The sequence below is a fragment of the Brienomyrus brachyistius genome, chromosome 1 (assembly GCF_023856365.1).
Source record: "Brienomyrus brachyistius isolate T26 chromosome 1, BBRACH_0.4, whole genome shotgun sequence".
NCBI lineage: Eukaryota > Metazoa > Chordata > Actinopteri > Osteoglossiformes > Mormyridae > Brienomyrus > Brienomyrus brachyistius.
In genome coordinates this window covers 50,624,130-50,643,366 of record NC_064533.1, presented here as the reverse complement: position 1 = coordinate 50,643,366, position 19,237 = coordinate 50,624,130, and the positions used below count along the sequence as shown (strand labels likewise).

General features: G+C 40.0%; 1 protein-coding gene across 1 annotated transcript; it reads left to right on the top strand.

Annotated features, from left to right (window-relative positions):
• Positions 1–3,862: 3,862 nt before the first annotated feature.
• On the top strand, positions 3,863–18,038 carry LOC125705909 (neurexophilin-2-like). Its single transcript, XM_048972258.1, has 3 exons — positions 3,863–4,356; positions 4,638–4,787; positions 15,421–18,038. The coding sequence occupies exons 2-3, from the start codon at positions 4,743–4,745 to the stop codon at positions 16,168–16,170; spliced, it is 795 nt and encodes a 264-aa protein (XP_048828215.1). The 5' UTR covers positions 3,863–4,356; positions 4,638–4,742; the 3' UTR covers positions 16,171–18,038.
• Positions 18,039–19,237: the final 1,199 nt, after the last annotated feature.

The window sequence follows — 19,237 nt, the reverse complement described above, 5'->3', positions numbered from 1 at the left end:
CAATAGAGATGATTATACAGGACATGACTGACTGGGGGTGGGGGAGGAGTGTTACGCGTTTCAAGAGGTCAGTATTTCCTGTGATCATGCAATAAAAGTGAGAGCTGACTGTGCTGGTTACAGCCCCACTAATGGAGGCACTGGGCAAATGGGTGAATTTTGCAAACATCATTTTTTTTTCCCAGAAGTGCTCCTGTCATATCATACTGCCCCAAGCAAAACCTGAATATCCTGAATGTTGTTATGAAAACAGGGAATGGAGATGCATTGCTGGGCATAGCACAGCATAAGGAGGCACCAATCATCCAGAGCGATACTTTCACCAAGAAAGGCTGGGGGGGGGGGGGGGGGGGGGGTCACAGTCTTCAGAAGGTGCTGGTAACATATTCAGTCTCCAGTGCATGACTGCATGTCTGGTGATTTGCCATAGCGTTGTTAGTTTTTCTGCATGTAAAACTGAAACAATCCAGCAGTGGATGGGTGGGAAGTTGGGAAGTTGCATTTGCTCCAGATATTCCTCCACATCCAGAGATGAGATTGGCCACCTTAATCCCCTTTGGCTGTTACTGCTGTCCAGCATGTTCATGCCGAGACTCCACGGCTCCCCTGCAGTTAGTAAAGATGCCAACAAGAACTCACCGGACCTGTGCCCCCACCCACACACAATACCCCTCAGCATGACAGCAAAATCAATACCATATGATTGTATGAATGCAAACTGAGTGAAAAATAGAGCAATGAGAATTTCAAAGGGTTAAGAGTTTTCCGAAATATTTCTGGGATGAACTGAACATGCACATGTGAAACTAATTTATTAGGCTCAGATTTAAAGAAAATGTGTTCATTTTCCAATAAATGTAGAATTTCAAACAAAAAGTGCATTATAATTTAAAGCACACGAGTCAATTTAACTTACAATATAATGGATGCACCTATTGTTCAATAGAATGCAAGTGTTGTGTTTGAATGTAGCTAGAACTTAATTCTTAGGCTATTTTTACAACAGATACAATCAGGAGTTATTTCACTAAACCTGGATAAGTGTATAAATGCATGCACAACAGCAAACAGTGTTCTTTAATTATAACACAGGATATTGTCAACTGTCAGCTGAAAAAATAAACACTGCATGTTTAGGTTTTGGATGGCTGAGTGAGAAGCGCTGTTCGCTCCAAGGCTGGTGGTTCTAAATCCGGCCGCTGCTCTGTGTGTGCAGTTTGCGTGTTCCCCCCTGTTACAGGAGTTTTCCCCTGCAGTCTAAAAACATGCAGTTAGGCTGATTGTCATCTCTAGATTGCTCATAGTATCCAATAGCGATGGACTGGCATCCCATCCACTGTCTTGTATCCTGTGCTGCCTTGGATAGACTCCAGGCCTCCTTCTGACCCTGACCAGGAAAAGCAGTTGGAAGATGGATTTGAACACTGACTGGCCAGCATTTTTTCTCCTATTGCTAAATATACTTAAATTTGTTAAATTTTCTCTAGGGTCCAATGTTAAGGTTCCACCCATCCATTTTCTGTACCCACTTGTTTTATGCATGGTGGGCACAAGACTGGGAATAACCCAGGACGGGTTACCAACCCCCACTTTAAAATTAGATCATCGAAATGAAATAATGAATACATAGTAAATATCATTTAAATACCATAAACATTTTATGGTATTAATTATTAGCTAATGAATGTTAAGAGAGATTCTTAGGGTTTGTCAAACTAATGATAGTGTCCTAATATTTCTCACATTAAATGGCGAACCTTTTCCATTTTGTTGAATGCAGTGTCTCTGTGCTGTGAGACTGGCACATCATGCCAGCCTCCAGGTGGCACCCATACACTGCATCCAGCTTTATTACAACCGCTGCTCACAGGGCCACAGCTGAGTCACTCAGCCAGCTGCATTCTGGAGGCTGTACGGGACCCGGAGAAACAAACCCCCCCTGCAACTGTGCTTTTACACTGAGAAGCAGTTTGAATAAGCTATAGATACTACATTGATGTGCCTGACTGGACTCTGAGCTGGTTGCACATTTGCTCAGGTGCTTTTTTAAGGCACTTTTTGTCAAGATAAACGCCAAAATAATTGCAAATTGTAATATTGTGCACCCATATTTTGTATACTATACCATATTTTGCTATATTATAATCCTTAGTGTGTTCGACAACCTGAATTACCACCTGGAACCATGGACGGTATTATATATAGTATCAGTCAGTCCACTGCATTCCACACCTTCCAGTAAGAGAGGAGCCAAAAGGACCTATTGTTTGTCTAAGGATGATTGTGGTGGAGAGGTCCCCTCTTTGCACTCCTTACGTTAGAACGGCGTTCCTGCTGTTACTTTCAGATGCGAGGGGACGTGATGGGATGCATCATTGTCGGCTTTGTGTGAAGCCCATCATTGTGTAGTATAGTATCAGTCTATATACACATAAAATATGCATATACAGTAGTATATGTGCATAATAATATAAGTATATAGTAGTATAAGGCTTAGTATTCACAGTGGTAAAAATAACATTCAAACTGGTAAAAATTCTATTCTTACTAGTTAGAATAGAAATTCCAGATATCTGTAATTCAAATTTGACTACTAGAATACTTAGAATTAGATTTTTTACTAGTTTCAATGTTATTTTTACTAATAAAATCAGTTTATCACGACTAAGTCTTATACTGTTAAAAGACAATTTAGCCTGTCATACAAACAGAACCGTTATTTAATTTTTTTTTACAACACAATCATACCCGCAATGGCCAATAGCGCCCCCTTCTGACGCATAGTACACATTCCATCTAAAAAACCACCGTGAGGTTAATGATTTAATTTCTTGCAACAAATTAATTGTATATAGTAATATGAAAAACGTGACAAAAATGGTACATGTGTAGGATGTCATGAACGGGAAAAATGAAACTGAGAAATTGGGTATAAGTCAGTGAATATCACTGGCTTCTTTAACTGAATACAACCCAAGTCTGGACCCTAATCCCAGACTGAGAACCAGCTCTGTGTATGAATACTTGCACTTCAGACGTTTAACAAATGTGGCTTGTGAGAACTGCCCGCTAATAAACAACATGGCTCGTGTCACCGAACTTGTGAAAATCCGGGAAAACCCTTCTGTACAATTACCACTGAGCTGAACCCCTTGGCGGTGCTAGTGAACCACTGACACGAATTTTCAATTCAAGAGGACATCATTACTCGGTTCAGTTATCCTCAGAACAAGCTAATGACATCTGGCGGAGTACATGGGTTGCGATTTACAGTTTATTTATTTAGCATGAAATTATATATGTTATAGGTCTATACATAAAATAAACACGAGTGGCACTCAAAAATAAAATGTTCAGAGCTAACAGAACGCATATTCTATTAGCTACCAGTAGTATTGTAGCTCTGATTTACAAAGACATTAAACTGGACGTCTAAAAATTTTTTTGCAGCAATGAGCACAGCAATGAGCATCTTAGGTTTGTTAAAGCACATATTTCCCATTCGATATAAGCAAACCTATTTCTAAAACAATTAGAAGTAAATGAGATAATGGACTCTTAAAAAAACATTACATTCCTCCTATCGGTATCGATCTGCTGTTGCAGTCAATTTATCTAATCGTTTCTGTATTAGGTTAAATATGTTTGTCGCATTCATTTGCAAGGTTTTTCATGTTTTCCTTTTAATACTCCAGTCAGGTTAAAACAGAGGATAATCAATTGACAAATTAAATACGGTGCGGACAACAACGAGTTAAACAAATTCCAGTCATTGCTTAACTTGAACTGAAACGCATTTTACAGGGTTGAACAGAAGATCCATAATTCGCATAAGTCGCATGTGTCAGTGATGCACCAGACAGCAAAGGTAGCTCAAGCGCTTCAGTGCAGAAAATGCGCATCTGTCCTCTCGCTCACATCTGCACAGTGTGAGAAAAGGCGACTCGTCCACAGGCGTTTAACAGTTTCCCGGTAACCGCAGCTTTCCCAAAGAAGACAAAACGCCAAGCAATATTTTGCTGACACAAATAAGCCTGTATGCATGTAATCACTTTAAAGTATTGCGGCATAGAAGTAAAGAGAGACAAGCGCGGCACAGGCGAATGAGAGGATTTGGAGTATATAGGACTCTTTGCAGGAAGTCTATAACGCGATCTAGATTAGTGGGACTTCTGTTCTTCTTTGTTTCTGGATTTTTTTTTGTTTTAGCAGTCTCTGAGATCTATGAGCCGGTATAAATTGCTCATGGCAAAAGTCGGAATCCCTTGGGACTTCTTTCAACTGCCTGAAAATTTCCAATAAGCGAATTTCACTCGACGGCCAAGGGAGTCAAGACTTTATCGTCTGAATGAAAGGGTAAGGAGGGGAAATCCGTTTAAATTGAATGAATACTGCATATATACGAGACATAATACTGAATGGAGGAAACATAATTTACTGCGGGGCAGTCTTTAATAAATCCGACGATGTATATCTTTTCCCACGGTGTAAAATAGCTTCTTGTAACAAAGCTTTCTGTACACATTACGCAACTTTTGTATGCGCACTATTCTAAGTCTTACAACTAGTAGCATTAAAAAATAATTGTTAGGTTGTTTCTTATAAATTTGTTATGCTTCGTCCTATTCCCTGTGCAGTTAATTACAGCAATGTTGCACTGGCTTGTGCGAAACTACATCTCCTCAAAAGTGGATATATATTGTGTTCAACTAAAAGAGGTAGTTTAAAAGAGGCCATTGAAGATGAGAAACCTGAACACCGTGCTGTTCCTTTTCTGCCTACATATGGTGAGTTATTGCTGCAATTTATTAGTTTTGTTCAGTAGTTTGTAGGATATTGACTGAGAGATATCAGGCAACGGTAATACAACTGAACTGAAATGAAGTAGGTGATTAAGTAATTTCTCTAGAAGATAACCCGCAACCGCGTAAGCAAAAACGGTACAGTAGGTTACGCGATAAACAGATTTGCTATCGTAAACGTTGATATGTCTCTCGTGAAACAATAAAACGCCGCGTAAGAAGTACAACAGCCAGTGGGAACATTTTCACTACTTTTCTGTCACTGCTAAACAGCCATTGTGTAACAAACACTGGTCCCACTGCTGTACGCGTCCACTTTCTTGGAAAGCACATTTCCAGCATATTTCACGCAAAATAATGATTACATTTGTACACGAATGCAGTGTAAAGTGAATTTATCGGGGGCAATGAAATGGAGTGTATATCTTTATAATAATAATAATAATAATAATAATAATAATAATAATAATACAACAGGCATATTATTATTATTATTATTATTATTATCGATGATATTATTGTTATTATTATTATTATTAATAATAATAACAAAAAGCAACAAGAAGTAATTATTCGAGTAGCATGGCACTCATTCATTATCCTAGTATCTTTAATTAATTCTTTTAATTAATCTCTTGTCTTGATATTTTTATGGTAGAATACTCTCATTTGTTTCATTCATTACATGCTCATTATTTTCTGCAACATTCAGCTGAAATCCTTCACAGATGTCAAAGATATTCTGATGTTTGAAGTGGAATTTGAACGAGAAAGCAGTGACACAGCTGTTCAGATGGATAAATATAGGGAAATGGGATCAGTCACCTTGAGAAATGCCCTGTGAGAAACATCCCGACTGATGAGTAGCATGTGATAAATACCACAGCTTTTACTAGCGCGGGGATTTACTCATGCTGCATCTCTCTGTTTAAACCATGTTTGTGTTCTTCAGAAATTTCGGAACAGAATAATCGCTTGCAACTGTCTGTTTGTTTGTTGCTGGCTATTTGCAGCGATGCAACATATTTGCATTTTCACAGATGTATTCACCCATAACGATTTCCATTTTAAACACTGGAATTTAAATATTTAAACATTCTACGCAGTCATTAATATGACCTGCCTTCATCTGCATACAAAATATGAAAAAATTACAAGGTATAATCTATGTGCAAATTGCGTCAGTTATCCGCCACTGCATCACTGTTGTTCCACGACACGTTATGTTCAGTTTGAGTTTTTCCGTACGTCTCCTTATCCCAGCATCACCATTACAGCCATCTAAAATGAATATGCACACTATTTGATTGCGCAAATCATAAATTGCTTAAATAGCCATTTGGATCCTCACCAATCATATGTGATTTCTGCAGTAGTCGATATACACAGTAATATGGCCCTGCACCCAGTCCCAGAGCTAGAGAGAAGGACATCTTTAAAGTTTTCACTCTCTGGTATGTCATAATAACAGTGAAGCAGTAGCATCTGAAAAATAGTGAGATTGCTATAATACGCTCTTCCTTTCATGAACCACTTGTACTGGTAAGAGTCAGCGGGTGGAGGACACAAGGCCTGGCTTTCCCCAGGATGGGCTGCCAGTCTATCACAGGACACATAAACCGTCATTAGACACTAAATAACTTAACTACATGTCTTTGGGAAAAACTGATGACCACATAGCAGACAGGACTTCCACCCCCAAACTGGGAGGTATGAGATAATGGGGTTTAGCTGGGCTGAGGATTAAAGACTCTCGTTTCCTAAATGTCATCTGTTGTCTTCCTACCTGGGACAGTAGGTCCTCAAGTGTACGGGAGTGTTTTTCTCTAACCTCAGGGGACTGTCCCCATTCCCCATTACCGGACAGCTTCCCCTGGGACCCTCCCCCGGCTGCCGCACCCCCCATGACTGGGCAGGCGTGTTTACTGAAGGGTGGTGCTCGTGACTGCATGCTCTGTGATTATGAGCCTAACACTTCAGCACCACTCATATTCCTGCACCCACAGGGACAGATTCGGACCAGAGGCCTTTCCTGCAGTGTCTGTTCCTGTAGGCAAACCAGCAGATTGACCTCAGAAGCATCGACACCAGCCTGTAATTGCGCAGTATACAAAAGCTGAAACATCAGGAACATGAATAACTGGATCTTGTTCAATGTATAAATGCAAGGTAGGGCCATATGACGGGCCAGGTGTGGTTCGAAGGTTAGGGGAGATGCGGGGATCAGCCCAGAACCCTGTGGACAAGCTGGAATTCAAGATTTCAAAGTATAAAATTCTGATCAGTTTAACTTTCTTTGGTTCTTATTATATGGTTCCAACACTAGCAACACTGTTCTCTACGCTTTACTTGAAAACACGTTATACATTACACATATAGTGAGTAAAACATGATTAAAACAAGATTTGAGACATTTGGGGCTTAAGCCCTACTAGATATTTGGTCATTTCTGTGTATCTCAGGCTCCTGTTTATAAATCGACTGTCATACGTCTACCGGCAACAGATGCACACATACCTGTTTCTTCGCCTCCTTATCTTCCTTGTGAGGACACGTCCCAACCTGCATGTATTCCTCTTCGGGTTGTCCCACTGTCTTCATGCTGCAGAAGTTTGATATCAGAGCAGATGGGAGGAAACAAAAGAGCCATTCTGGGGAAACTGATGCTTAAAATATCAAAGCCATAGACTTCAGTATGGACTATAGGGACATGGTCCCTACCAATATTGTAGGAGTACCATGTGTGTTCCCGGGGTGTGGGGATTTGGGGGTGATTTGCCCCTACTTGTGCTAAAACCAAACCTACACCCTTGAAAAATACACCCTACATCTTAAGAGCTCCCATAATCCTAGAAAAACTTGAATGCAAAATCAATTAATCACTCTTACACCAGCTTAAATAAATCATTATTTTATTTGTGCTTTTATGTCACTCCCCTAATAGTATGTTCATATTGTTGCATATCACGACACACAATGGTTCACTATAGATTTTTAATGGCATCGCAAATGTGATTTTCATTATTTAAAATATAACCATGAGAATTGCTATATTTTAAATAATTCAACATCACCTAACAGCCTAACGTCTGATCTGTCAGAACATGACATACACACAGGAACTTGTATACATTAAGACTCTATGAATTTTTAATTTGTAAAAGTAAACAGTTTTTCAGTAGATAATTGGATTTTTTTTGCCCTTTTCACCCCAATTCACTATTCCATATTGATTGCCGTGTACGTTCTGCATTTTATTCTATATTGTAGGCCAGTTCTTATTTTAAGTTACACTGAGCTTACTCTATTGTTCCTCACTTATCTGAGCGTTACAGAGCGTGAGCTTCTCCAAACACTACTGCTAAACACAGTGCTATCTTAACACTCTATGAATGACTCTGAGCAGTTCCTACCTGATCACATGACGAGTCTAGATCAACTTGTAAGTGTTTTTATGTTGTTTCGGAGCTCTGGGAATTCTGTGACTGCAGGAAGCTGCCAGAGATGCTAATTGCCAAGAAGACCATAGGGTACGAGTGAGGTCAGTACCTCTGGCTGCCACAGGAGGCGCAGTAGGAAGATATGTAAACAAGATATGTTCAACTTTGCTCAATGGAAATCCTTTACAGTTGGTCAAGGAGAATGGGATAATCTCCTACTGATGTCGACTGAGAGCCTGCAGGGATTTCACAGTCCTGTAGGAGGCGCTGATTATACTTATTACTTTTCGGGCATTAAAATCCTGGCTTTTGAGGGTGATGTAGCACAGACCTGAATTAGGTATGAACTAAAGACCTGAAATTTGCATGCCTTTTATGAATGAGCTCCAATCGAATATAAACCAAAACGAAACTCAGTTTTCACAATCATTCATTAATGCAGCAGTGGGTGGCTCAGTGGGCTAACCCCCTAAGTCTGTGATCAGAAGGTTGTTTGTTCAAGGCTGACCTAAGCACATCTGTGATGCTCTTAACCCCCAGCTCTCTGGGCACTGCTGCCCTTCACGGCCAGCTGGTCTTACCTCTAGAGAGTAAGTTGGGTGAGACATAAAGAGAATTTCCCCACAGGGATCAATAAAAAATATCTATTATTATAGTAAAGGCATGTCTGATTAATGGAATTGGCATAATCCACATTGAGCACAGGCATGTTTGCCAGTTATTTCACTTGGTAAGGGAGGCATATCAGCGTCATTCTTTTCAAAATTGCATTCGCTGTTTACAGCTGACAGTCATTCATGCCGCAGAAGGCAACTTATTCTGACATGCGAGTCAAACATCACGACAGACACGGCTGTGGCATTTCACATGAACGTGCCGTGGGTGGGTGGAGGAGATGGACTGGCGCTTGGCGCTTCCCATGGTGAAGGAGGCCAGCTTCTAGAAGGCGGGGCCCAGAGAGAAAAAGAGAGATGCATCCGGATAGAGCGTTACACTCCCGAAACATAGGTGGCTTCTAGCTAAAATCTTACAGTGACACACACAACCAAGAATTTACTAAATCACCACCAAGAATAAACTGACAAGCCAAAAGGAGAAACCAAAAGGAGGAAAAAAACAAAGTAAAACCTTCAGTCCAAATTCTAAAAAAAAAATCGTTCAATACAAGATCATACATGGAAGTAGAAAATCGTAAAGTCTGCTTTATCATTTGGATCAGTCGTTTTGCACCGATCCCCTTTATTATTTTCAAACAGAGTTACCTGAGAGGAGGATGAGAAGAAAGATAAGGTTTAAAGGCATTTTCCTGGACCAAACCACAAAATACGATTTTAAATGGTCACAAGCAAGAATCGACCCTAACTGTTTGCTTCCAACGTTGTTATTCACCGGTAAGGTCCTCTTGGCAGTTATCTTGGAAAACGAGGACAATCCAAGCTAAATTTACACAGATAATCCATTGCCAGCCGCTTCATTTAGGGGGAATTGCTTTCTAACCACAAACTCCAGATACGTTTTAGAGGAATAAGCTGAAACAAAGGGGCGGAAATTAGCCTCTCACTGCCTCAAAGGTGACCCGGTCTTAGCGAAGGCTTCTGGTGGGACACTACCATAAGAGCAGTCTTCAAAATACAACTGCACGGACTCAACCTCCAACCCCCTCCGCAGTTTAATTATGATTTCAGCCTGTTTATTTATTTATTTATTTATTTATTTATCATGCATTTAAAGACAAACTAGCTCTGAAAAGTGTAATAAAATGTACAGGGAGAAGGATTAGGAGCGAGGCCTTAATCTCACGCCTCTGATTATGTGGCGCAGGCTGATTGATTAGTTTTTCAGGAAGCTTATGTCAAAAAAGCCTAATCCATCTTTGGACTGCGCCAGCCTTGTGAGGCTGCCTGCTCCACTACTTTATCATCGCGGGCGAATTACAACGCTGTCGGGCTGTGATAAGGACATCGTCGCCTTCGGAGCTCTGTCCCTCCGGACAATAAAAACTCTGTTTATATACTTCAGCCTCGCCGAGGCCGCAGTCTCCGTATCAAGCCCCTGTAGGATTCACCTCGTGAGAGGGAAACCTACGCGGGTCTCACATGTCCGAGACTGCGGGGGTGGCGATGGAGGGAAACCAGGGTAATGAAATGTAGCGGCGGAGTCCATAATCTACGGGCTTGCCCTGGAATTATTACCCACAGATTGGAGATGGTTTGGCTATAAATCTGGCAGGAGATCTGTAGTTTAGGAGCCATTGGGGGCTTATTACCACTAAATGGGAATCTAGCCTCATAACAGGGTCATATTAAAGTGTAAGAATGCCGGCTCTTTAAATCCCTCATAAGACTGACTCACAATCGTAGCCCCGACCCTGGGCAGCGCAAAACCCCAGGAAATATGCTTAGATATTGTTACATTTTTGCAATTTTAGCTTCTTAGGAACTGATCCACGCTGGAGTTTTTCTGGTGATATTCGGTTCTGTAAATTTATGCTAGAGAGCCGTGTAAGAAATCAAGGTATAGAATGAGTTTGCCTGCTTTAATAGCGAAATAACTTTTTGAATCATATTTCTAAAATACAAGTTTAAGTGAATTGTAGAAATGTTTTCAAATGCTATTTCCTACCGTTTCTAGATATTAAGATTTTTTATTTTGCATTTAACATAAATCTTTTTTCCCCTCCATGTTTAATTACAGGATCAAAACATTACACAATTGATTTCGCAGGTATGAATATTGTTCATTCAGTGGATTTTATGACCCATTTTCAATGAAAAATTGAGCCCTCAAGAAAGATACAAACCCCTTAAAAACAGCACCTAGGCAAGGAACAGATGCTACCATGAAGGTTTCGCCATCAGTTACCGTGGTTTCATTACACTTGTATTGCTTAAAAAGAAAAAGAAACTTTAGTAAAGAATGACATGCTGTGCACTGGCAGATGGTGGTGAGCTGACACGTTTTAGGGGACCTCCTGCGTAACCATGGTAATCGCACCTACAAACACCACAGGTAATGAGGCTGGTCCAGCCTGGACTAATCTCCTCATTAGGGTTTAAATAACATCAGGTGGGCTCTTCTTAGGTCATTAACTTTTAAGTTAAAAAAAATAATAGGAGTATGACTGTGTTTGATATTTGTGCTTTTTTGTGTGACTTTATGTATTATCCTTAAAGGGGCCCTTGACCACTCTGTCTTGTCCTTGTGGAAGAACTCTTCCCCACAATCAATTGAGATAGCTCTACTAATGAACACAAATTACAAAGGGTCTCTGGATTAAACATAACAGAATATGGTAGTTCAGTGTCTTGTTAAATGTTTGCTCCATTCATTGACTGGCTGACTAATAATTTTACTACTAATCTATTTTTTCGAAGGCCTGCTTATCTGTTTGGATCTTGGGTTAAAATAATGGGTGGGGTGCCAAGACTAAGGTGCCATAATCAGTTACCCTGGGGGGGAACTCTCCGTTCCCATGCTTTTACTGGATCGTGTTTCCATTACTCATCCAGTACACAGTGTGGACGACAGGGCAGACGCTACGAGGGAGAGTGAAATTTTCATGCTCCTTCTCACCAAGCCGGATCCCAGGAGGGCTGAGTGGCGACAAGGAGTTTTAAGGTATAGGCAGACGCTGTCAGAGGAATTAGCTTCATAGGACGCCGTGGATTTGTCAAGATTAGTCCTGACGGGGCATCGAAAGCTATGAAAACATCAAAACGTGACAAGCAAGCTATACATTTTTCATGGTCAAAGCCTTTTTTTTTTAAACTTGTTTGTATTCTGAAAAAAACTGGCAGAGGATCTCTTCCGTAGCATCTCACGCAGGGAGAGCTGCAGATGTACAGTGTGTGCCTGTTTCTGCTTCCTAAATAAGGTAATAGTTTCATCACTACTGTAATTATTGCCTTGAGTAGGAACAGGGCAAACAGGCCTAATAAAAGAACACAGGCAAGCGATGTGCACCATCAATTTAAATTTGTTTCTTTTATCTTCAAGACGGGAGTTGGGGGCTGGAGAACAAGCTAATGAAATCGCTCTTGATTATTCCTTGTCTTCACATGTTCCCCCCTCCCCACCCGCCCTGCTCCCCAGCGCTGAAGGCTCCCTTTCACCTTGTCATTTTCCTACAGATGAAGTGCTATCCTCTGAGCATAGTTCGTTTGAAATCGCCTCCTACGGCACCTGAGATCTGACTTTGCACCTTCTGAAAAGAACCATTGACAGCTTCCCCTAAACTCTAGCGGCACTGCCATGGATTTTCTCTCCAAGCACAGAAACGACTGACTCCTGACAGGTTGAACTTGGCCGATCTGTTTGTGTCACATATTTACGAATGAAACGAGGCAGACATAATTTAAAAAAAAAAAAAAAAACAGGATGCTCGAACGATTCAATGACATCCCATCACCTATGTCCAGTTCATTCGGAAGCATCAGAATGGTTGTTTGCAATTAAATCAGTAAATCAGTTTTTAATTTCTCATTAAAAATGCATAGAGAATATGTTGACACTAATGAATACATATTTTATTATAGCGTGTCAGTAGAATTCATCAATTGAAATATCGGCCACCTGAGGTCTGGATCAAAAGCAGAGCGACACGATTTTTTGAGCTGAATCAAGAACATTGTCAGCATGTCATTTCTCATCAGTTACCACGGCGTCAGAAGTACCAGTGAGGACCATGCTGGCAAAGGGAAAAAATTAATAACTCACAACCACTGCCTCTTTAAATAACAACCCATCATCAGCACAGGGGATATTAATTAATTAAAGAACTAATTAGAGTTAAATGTGCACTGAAAGTGATTCCAGCGATGCAGTTGTCGTGAGCACTTTTTCAGCTGAATCACTTCGCCTGTTAGGGGCTTGCTTGTTGTACTAGGCTTGTGAGAGAGGTTGGTTTCACCATTACGGTAGTTCATGAGCCATTCTACACCATGGTACATTTGTAACCCTTTAGGTCATGCCCAGGGGATTGAAAGACTGAAGCAAGTGTGACAAAAGCTTGCTCTGATGTCCAACAAAAAAAAATCCCTGGCCCAATGAGTTTCTTCAGAGCAGTGGTTCTCAAAGTCGGTCCTCGGGACCCACTGCCCTGCTTGTTTTCCAGTTATCCCAGCCTCACACACAAGTCCCAGCTGTCTTTCAGCTTCTGATTGACTGAACACATCTGATCCAGGTAATCAGCAGTGTGTAGGGTAGGGATAGCTGGAAAACAAGCAGGGCAGTGGGTCCCGAGGTCCGAGTTTGAGAACCACTGCTTCAGAGCAAAACCCCTTTCTGAGAGCTGATTGATGCTAATACTTTTGAGGAACATCTTCACTTTGGTTCACCTACTAGCTGTTTCTGACCTTTTCACAGTTTTCTATTGGATAGATGTTGTCAGTCCTTAGAAGTAATGTCTACCCAAGAGACGGGCTGTCAGGCAGCACCCAAGCTCTCATTACAGGCTAATGCTCGGCAATGGACTTGTTCCCCTTTCTGCTGTGTAATGTCTGTCTCGGTTCGGCTGGTTTTCCAGTTGACAGACTGTTGACGTATCAGCTGTGTATCCGTGACAGATTAATCATTATATACTCACTGGCTGCGTAGTGAATTATGAAATGGGTTGATGTTGGGAGTGTGGAGTGAACATGGTGACGATCAAGTTAAGGTAGATCAAAAGAAAAAGAAGACCATGATAGATTTTTTTGATAATCGTGCTCCTGTGTTTTTGGGATCCTGAAGAAGCAACAAAATGTTTGATCCTGAGAGAAAGCAGCAAAACTGTAAGAAAGCATGCTGATCATTTTGAGTATTACTTCTGAAAAGATCATCTGAAGCTCACCTAAACAGCTCTGCATTCAGAGTATCAAGGATAAAATAAATGGAACCAAAGTGTTTGATTTCTCACTCAATGGCCAACCCGTCCCCCATCCCAACACCACTCATTTTTTGACATATTTTTTAGTTGCTCATCTTGCTTAAGCTGTCTACTCATTAGCATTTTAATAATCTTACAGGATATTTATTGCATACCTGTCTTTTAGAGAAAAAAAAAAACAACTGTGAAACTTAACACTTTGTAAATTCTGTTTAGTGAGATATGTAAATGTAGGATAAGTTACTTATCAGATGAAATTTCCTCTCACCACAGATGTTTAAAAATGCATAAAAGAAAGATAGAGTGCTTAAAGGAACAAGAAAGGTATTTTAGAGAGATTAGGTTTTGTAAAGAAAAGAGAAATGTGTGCAGGAGTATCGATTCTGTGTCAGCTATTGGCTACTTTGTCCAGCTGTCATGTTTTGTTTGCATAATTAATTTAGGTGTTTGTTGTGCACAGTTTGTAATTTGCAGTACATTAAATAAATGTACCATTCACAACTGGGGAGGCATTTACCGTTATTTACATTATTCAACACTGATTGTGATCCTTAAAGGAGCCTCATTTAATTATATCTTTTAATTGTATTGCAATTTCACTGATTATTTGAATTACCTTTATATGGAAAAACAGGATAGGGCTTTTCCATGAAGTTTTGGGCCAATTTACTCTGAGCTATGGGTGTAGATTTGGGTATGGCTTGTAGGGACATGTCCCGACCAATATTGTGGGAGTGTAGTGTGTGTTGAGGGGGGTGGAGGTTCAGGGGTGGATTTGGTCCCAACCAATATTGAAACCAAGTCTATACCTTTGCTAGAAGCTTCAGCAAAAGTAAGCACGTCTAGTTTCCAATAATGTACCATCTTTTAAGCCACAGATGATTGAATTTTACTTTGTAGCAAACAAGAAACCAAGCCTGCAAACACAAAGGAAAACTCCAGGTGTCACCTAACTGCAATTAAAATATAATTCTTTAGGTCAATGGCAGTATCATGTCACTTAAAAATACCCCATGTGAAACATTGGGAAGTGAGGACTACACTAAACCTATTAGAATTAAACCCAAATTAAGACTTTGTATTAATAATGAACAACATAAAGATATTGAAATATTTTTCTGTATAATGATTCATATTTTCATGCGTAATGAATCTCAGGTTAGTATCTTTTTAGTTTTCTTTAAGATAACATGCGTTTTAGGGTGAAAATAATTACAAATAGCACATCTAAAAAAAAAAAACACACCTCAAAAAAAATAAAACTGTTCCAAGGTCAACTTTCAGTTTTCCTCCTTTTTATCCCCCTTTTAAGGTAACATTCAACAAAGGGCAGATTCCAACAGTGGATCTCGCAGATTGGGAGGATAGCGATGACATCCCCTCTGCTGATGTGGCCAGCCCCCGGATTGTGAACCCTTTGCGTCTGTTTGCCAGGGGATCTCCTGGGCTCAAGCAGAACATCCGGGAAATTACATATTTAGAAAACACTGAGGACTTCTGGGACTGGTTATCTAACCAGACAGATGTTCTGGACACGCATGCACGAACTAAACGCAGACCCATCGTGAAAACGGGAAAATTCAAGAAAATGTTTGGCTGGGGTGACTTTCACTCCAACATCAAGACCGTGAAGTTAAATCTCCTCATTAGGGGCAAGATCGTGGATCACGGAAATGGGACGTTCAGTGTCTTCTTTCGCCACAACTCCACTGGCCAGGGAAATGTTTCTGTGAGTCTAGTGCCACCCTCCAAGGTTGTGGAGTTTGAATTTGCTCAACAGTCCACACTGGAGACCATGGAGACCACGGACTCCAAGGCGTTCAACTGTCGCATTGAGTTCGAGAAGACGGACCGCAGTAAGAAGACAGGACTGTGCAGTCATGACCCATCCAAGATATGCTACCAGGAACAGACCCAGACCCATGTCTCCTGGTTGTGCTCCAAGCCGTTCAAAGTCATATGCATATACATCGCCTTTTACAGTGTCGATTACAAACTGGTGCAGAAGGTGTGCCCCGACTATAACTACCACAGTGACACACCTTACAGCTCGACTGGGTGATGCCCTCTCTGATACCTCACTCTCCGAAAGTAAGGTTTCATTACCAAGTAAAATCATAAATGTGTTCTTTGTTGAAGACTTGCGCTCCAGATACTGAAGTAATGGATGGACCGTAATTCTGCCAGTAGATCCAACACCACCGTCCTCCCGCACCTTAAATTACTGGACAGGGGATGTATGACTGGCCTTTGTGACTCAAGAAACCAGTATCTGACAATGTTTGTTGAACTCGCTAGCGTATGTTTGTTGAATACACATAACCATGTCCAAATTCTGATGTGATTGTGTCTGCGATATTAATATTATTAATACCTTCATGAAAATTCATGAAAACTTATTCCTTAAATAAGTTCTCTCTTTCCTTTCTTAGCATGAATAATCTAGTTGCCAATCCTTATTAAGAAGAAGAAAATATTGAGGTTGTACCCATTTGTAATTTCCTTTGATGCTGTCTTCTGAAGGTGCCACGAGCAGAACAAAAAAAAAGAAACCTCCTTGTTTTTTGTCAGTAGATATTTCACTGCAAGGAACCTTCTCCTGTAGCCCCACAGATACTCTGCAGCTTCAAGCAGCTTTTATTTTGCTTGGTAATAATAGCCGCCTGTCACCGTTTCAGGTTACTTATCCAGCCTTGACCTGCAGACTAATTTAGACTGAAACCTCCTAACTTCACATGTACGTTAAGCGTCTACTTTATTAGGGACACCCTCTCCTACAGACAGAAGCATGTGGCTAAGACTCAATACATACAACATGGAATCAAGAACTTTAGTTGCTTTTTGACATAGCTTAATAGTAGGCAGTATTCATGATCTAAGCAAATTAAAATATTATTGTTGGTGCCAGACATGGTGCTTCCAGCATCTCAAAAACAGCCACCATTCTGGGATTTTCAAGAATTTTGTGCAATATGCAAAAAAGATCCAGAGGATGGCAGTTCTGAAGGAAAAATCATGTTAATGAGAGAGGTCAGTGGCCAGACTCAAAGTTAACAGGAAGGTTATAAGTGCAAAAAAGGATATAAACCAAATTCTATAAGGAAAGTTTTCAGCATCTTGTGAAATTCATTCCTTTAAAAATTCGGGAAGTTCTATAAACAAAAGAGGGTCCTTTCTGGCACTAGGCAGGAATACCTAATAAAGCAGCTGCTGAGTGTATTGCAATTGGATGGAAATCTTTTTGTTTAAGAAGCACTCCAGCAGAGATGGTGCACATTACATAGCAAACCACTTGCACTCCTGTTGACTTATAGCGTTATTTTTATATTAACAAGATACTGACTTTGACATCTTGTGGCTGAACAAAAGACAGATACCGCTGGAAAATCAACACCCTATCACAAATGAAATCATGACCTGAATAGTAAATATTTTGTCATGAAATTGGTTCCTAAAACATTCCTAGTCAAAACAACTTCACATTACAGAATGACAACAATGTGACCAAAACTATATTTCCATTTATCAGTGCTTACAGCTTTTTCCCTTTCTTTGTAAAAATACACCATGTTTTGAGTATATTTATAAAACAAACCTGTAACTGTTCACTTTTGGAATTTGTGTGTATAAAAGTGTGATTCAGTTTCTAGATGTTCCAACATTTCAGTTATTGTTGGTGATCATATCCCTGTGGACGGTAGGTGAGGCAATTAATACAAAGTATTCAAGGAACTTTTATTTGTAAAATTAGTTCATTGTAAGTTTTAATGGTAGCCTGTTTCAATGTATATGATTTTTCCTGAAAAACTATGGGTAGACACTATGCATAGATGCCGACTGATTATTTTGATGTTTACCCTGAAAATTGATATATTTTGTTCAAATTTAGGTTTTGTTTGTGTATTTGACATTGATGATTGCATCATTAAAAGCCATCTGGAATTTCTGCACAATTTGACAAAAATTTCATTCGAAAACTGTTTTGTAAAGAAAAATCAAGAGAAGAGATCACTGCACCACCTTTGTGGTGTCAACACAGCACAGATGGACAGCATAAATCTGGTTTGAGAAATACTATCAGCATAAATAGTAACGTCAACCAAACTTAGTAAATCTTAAAAGACAGAAATGAGATCTGTCGGGACTGATTACCAGATCACCTTGGGGGTCCTCAATGAGGTATATTTTCTCACCTCACAATATATGTTAACAGTGCAATGTGTCTGTCAAAGACAAGAAAAAAAAACACTGAATATATATATTTTTAGCAGTTCAATATAATGCAAATGCATGTTCCAAATTATGGCAAAGGCATAGACCCATAATTTCCATTTTTACAGTAATTATCACTTTGCAGTATGTCCGATTAGTAGCTACTTAAGCAGCTTTTGTTAATGGTTTTGAATCCCGTGAAACTCAAATTGTGTAAATTTCCTATAACTGCTTCTCCAACTTGGCCTCAACTGCACGTATTCCAAAAGGTGCCACAGAAACAGACCTTTTACTACTGACTACAAGAACAAAGAAACACTAGAATGATTCTCTGAAATTGATCCCAATACAGAATCACATATTGTTAAAAAAAAAAAAAACATAAAAATAATATCTAAATAATTTTCAGGGAATTTTGAAATATATAAGTTATTTCAGTGTATCGGAATTTAAGGAAAGTTTTGTTTGCGGTAAAGTTCTGTTATAGGCCTTATAGCATAAACAACTACGTGTGCAGCCAAAATAATTAAGCCGATCAACACATCACAAAAAAGTCTCAGTGTGTTAATTGCACACTCCCTGGGACTCATCCATACCAAGACAGTATTTAAGCGGTTTTACTTAACGATCGGAGAACATAGTAGCTGGGAATGGAAGTCGCTAGATAGCTAATTACACCACAGGAACATTAATTAAAATATAAAGCGGTATTTTGTTTTTTACGGCCATCTGTACAAACATGACACCCTATTTGATCTTGCGTAGGTGTCTAAAACATTTCTGTTCCTGTTTTAGGACCATGATTATGACGCAAAGCAAGCATCACTCGGTAACAAGACTGTACAGGGAGTTTCCTGTTAGCCGGGGAGAAAGGCGGTGTAGCAGCAACACGATGCCAGCGGCATAGCCAGCATCCC